The sequence below is a fragment of the Lathyrus oleraceus genome, chromosome 2, assembly GCF_024323335.1.
Source record: "Lathyrus oleraceus cultivar Zhongwan6 chromosome 2, CAAS_Psat_ZW6_1.0, whole genome shotgun sequence".
Lineage (NCBI taxonomy): Eukaryota > Viridiplantae > Streptophyta > Magnoliopsida > Fabales > Fabaceae > Lathyrus > Lathyrus oleraceus.
Window position 1 is genome coordinate 455,848,636 of NC_066580.1, and position 3,947 is coordinate 455,852,582.

Below are 3,947 nucleotides of genomic sequence, written 5' to 3' on the forward strand. Positions count from 1 at the left end.
GGATCAGAAATAATATTGTAAGAATCAATTTTTTTAGATGATATTGGCTTAATAATATATACTAGACCAATTAAGAGAGCCATGTAGATAGCTTATGCGTTTAGAATTGCTCATGTCTGACTTTTATACTGTGTTTGATAAGACCAAACATGCAGTATATATACAACTTCCAAGATGGTGGAATAAAATCGTAGCTTTTCAGAATTTTGGTGGTGTCCTCCATGCAGGATGGCGCATCCTAACGTGTCCTCTTTTCACGCGCATTGGTCCTTCAACCAAGATGGCAGACCTCTTCTTACTCTTGCTGTAGGCGTGCGTCGTCCCAAATGACGGACCATAACACATTGTATCTCACCCGCATGGCCCCTACTTCTCAAACGGCGAACCTCTTCTTACTTTTCAGAAGCTAGTTAAGGTCCTCCATCTCAAATGGTGGACGTGTTCTGCATGGCTTCCACGTTCCCTTCCAAACATCCCTTGTATATAATTGAACCCTTAATTTTCAAATTAAATCATACACACAATGGCTCAAATCAATATCACAGTTCAAATCCATTATAATGGAAGTATTTTTCCAGATGTTAATGTCGGGGTCATATTTCAAAACACAAACATACATCAACTCAAAATACACCCCAGATCCAATTAAACGCGTCTAAAAGAAAGACTCGAAAACAAGCCCCAACAATAAATGTCTGATATTTATTATCGATATCATGTTTTAATGACGGCGATAACAGTGTAACTTATACAACAACAAAAATAGAAGATGACAATGGCGTCGGGTTAATGTTCCAGTGTCATTCGACGTATAATTTGTCAAGTGTGATTGAATTACACATATGTTTAGTAGACCACAATGAGGGTGCTCAAGTAACGTATATGACGCAAACTTCTCAATCTCATCAATATCAAATGAGTCAAGAGACTATATTGTCGTTGACACCAGTTTCAGATGAGGATGTCGGGGATGATAGTGACTATGAGGAAGCGCGATATGTAGATACGCAAAATCTTTTCAGTGGAGAAAGTGACAACTCTGACAACGATATCCCTGTGGTGCATCAAGATGAAGTGCAGGATCTGTATAATCCACCATTACACATGAGAAATTCCACATACTCACATGACGAAGATGCATCAATTTTTGAAACCACAGAGCCACTTCGGATAGAGGGGGGTTGCTTGGCATGGAATTTAATAGCAAAGAGAGATGTGTATTTGCCATTCGCCAATTTCACATCAGAAATTGTCTTGATTATTCTGTTTATAAGTCTGATTCTAAACGACTCATAATCAAGTGTGTTAACGAGGAATGCGCCTTTAAATGCAAAGCATATGCGGGGAAGGGGAGTGGTACGTGGGTGATCACTAAGGTTAGCGGTCCGTACACATGCATGTCTTCCACAATGTCTCAGGATCATAGAAAACTTGACTCTAATCTAATATGTGACAATATCAAGTCTCTAATCAACAGTGATGCCTCACTAAAAGTGAAACATATCATCGCTCATATTCGAGAGACATTTAACTACACAATCTCTTACAAAAAGGCATGGATTTCAAAGAATAAGGCAATCACTGCTATTTATGGAAACTGGGAGACTTTGTACAACAACCTTCCGCAATGGTTGTTGGTCATGAAAACATTTCTACTAGGTACTATAATAGAACTCGAGACCCTTCCTGTATTTTCAAACGAATGGACTCAAATTAGTGGTGCTAGAGTTTTTCACCATCTTTTTTGGGCTTTCCAACCATGCATCAAGGGTTTTGCATTCTACAAACCGGTGGTTCAGGTAGATGGCAGATGGTTATATGGAAAGTACAAGGGAACTTTGTTAATGGATGTGGCACAAGAAGGAAATAGGAACATATTTCCAATAGTTTTTGCATTGGTAGAGGGTGAAACTGGAGAGGCATGGAGTTTTTTCTTGAGAAATCTTAGAATACATGTTACACCACAACCCAACCTATGTTTGATATCAGATCGACATGACTCAATAAAGAATGCCTATAATAACCCGGATGATGGTTGGTAACACCCTCCCTCATCCCACGTCTATTGCATCAGACATATAGTACAAAATTTCACGAGGGAATTCAGAGACAAGGAACTTCGGAAAAAAAATGTTAACATGTGTATTTTCCTAAACATATCTTTGTTAACATATCTAAAAGTAACTTCTACATACTAATTTATTTTTCATTTTCATAGACAGGGTATGCATTAAACGAGGCAACATATGAATACTACAGAGGAGAGATACGTAAAGTTAACATAGCAGCGTTACAATGGGTAGACAATATTCCAAGAGAAAAACGGACGAGATCATTTGATGGAGGGAAACGTTGGGGGCCATATGACTACCAACCTTGTTGAATCAATGAACTCAGTTTTAAAAGCCACACGCAACCTACCTATTACTGCTTTGGTAAAATCAACATATTATCGATTGGGCACACTGTTTGGGAAAAGAGGACATGACTGAACTAAAATACTGGGTTCTGGATGACTGTTCACTGAAAACTGCATGAAGGGAATTGAGGAAGAGGTAATCAAATCAAATAGCCACAGGTTATGCAATTTGATTGTGAGAGGTTCTGCTTCCTGGTCCAGGAAACTGTGCATCATAATGATGGCATGCCGACTACCCATTACAACGTCGACCTTCGGAATCTGACGTGTGAGTGTGGAAGATTCCAAACGTTTCATGTCCCTTGCTCACATGTTATTGCAACGTGTTCAAGCATAAGACAAGACTATTCTGTGCATATAGCTAATGTGTTCAAAGTTGTAAACATATTTAAGGTCTACAAGGAGAGTTTCCTCGGGATCCCGACCGAAACAAGTTGGCCACAATATGAAGGTGACACACTTTACCATAACAACCACATGCGGAGAAAAAATAAAGGTCGCCATAACAGTTGTCGGATTAGAACTGAAATGGACAACGTTGAAAAAGAAAAAAAGAGGTGTGGTATTTGTCGAGAAATAGGACATATGCGCAGAAAATGTCCAACCAGGCCTGACCCTTCTACTTAGTTATGTCTGAAGTTTTAGTATATTCAATCGTCGTTATATTTCGTATATTTTCTTTTTCAACAACAAGTTTTATATAGAGCGTAACATTTTCGTCTACAACACAAGACAACTTACAACATAATAATAACTTCAAATAAAGATTAAAAAAACTACAACTATTCCAACACGTTATAACAGCTAATCACTCTAACACCTTTGATCATATTATCATTTTAAACGACAACAGCTAAAACAAGTGGATCTTCAACACCTCGACTAACTTCTCCACTATGCGCAGAAAACATACAAGTAACATCTAGATCATTTTCTACACGATCCCAATAATGCATGTATGTACCATATGGGCTAGCATCCGTCAAACTTATGTAAGGACAATAATATTCAATTTTTTCTAACACGTCGAATCGGACCACCCAACTGTCCAAAACTTGCATTAATGGCAGAAACCAATTGTCTGAACTTCCATTGTGGATTCAAATAAACCTTCATCTGCTTATTTGTTTCAAAGAAAACAATACAACACACAGACATGATTCACGACTAATATATTCATCTGTCATATGCTTCCTCTATTTATAGAAAACCTAATGGAAATAAAAAATAATATTATAAAATTGTTTACGCGGGAAAAATCTATATCGAAAAATTATTTGGGCGGGAAAAATTATATTCTACGTTTATGTACGAAATATATTATTAATTTTTTTATTTAATTTTTCATATTTATAAAAAATATTATGGAACAATTTATTTAATTTGTTAAAAAAATATTAAATTTTATTTTTAATATTAATTTTTAATTAATATTACATATTTATTACAAATATTATATAAAAAGCTATATAATTTATTAATATTAAATAATTATTAATAAATATATTTTTAATAATATGTAACCATT

General features: G+C 36.0%; 1 protein-coding gene across 1 annotated transcript; it reads left to right on the plus strand.

Annotated features, from left to right (window-relative positions):
• Positions 1-1,409: 1,409 nt before the first annotated feature.
• LOC127123702 (uncharacterized) lies at positions 1,410-2,042 on the plus strand. Its single transcript, XM_051053905.1, has one exon. The coding sequence runs from the start codon at positions 1,410-1,412 to the stop codon at positions 2,040-2,042; it is 633 nt and encodes a 210-aa protein (XP_050909862.1).
• Positions 2,043-3,947: the final 1,905 nt, after the last annotated feature.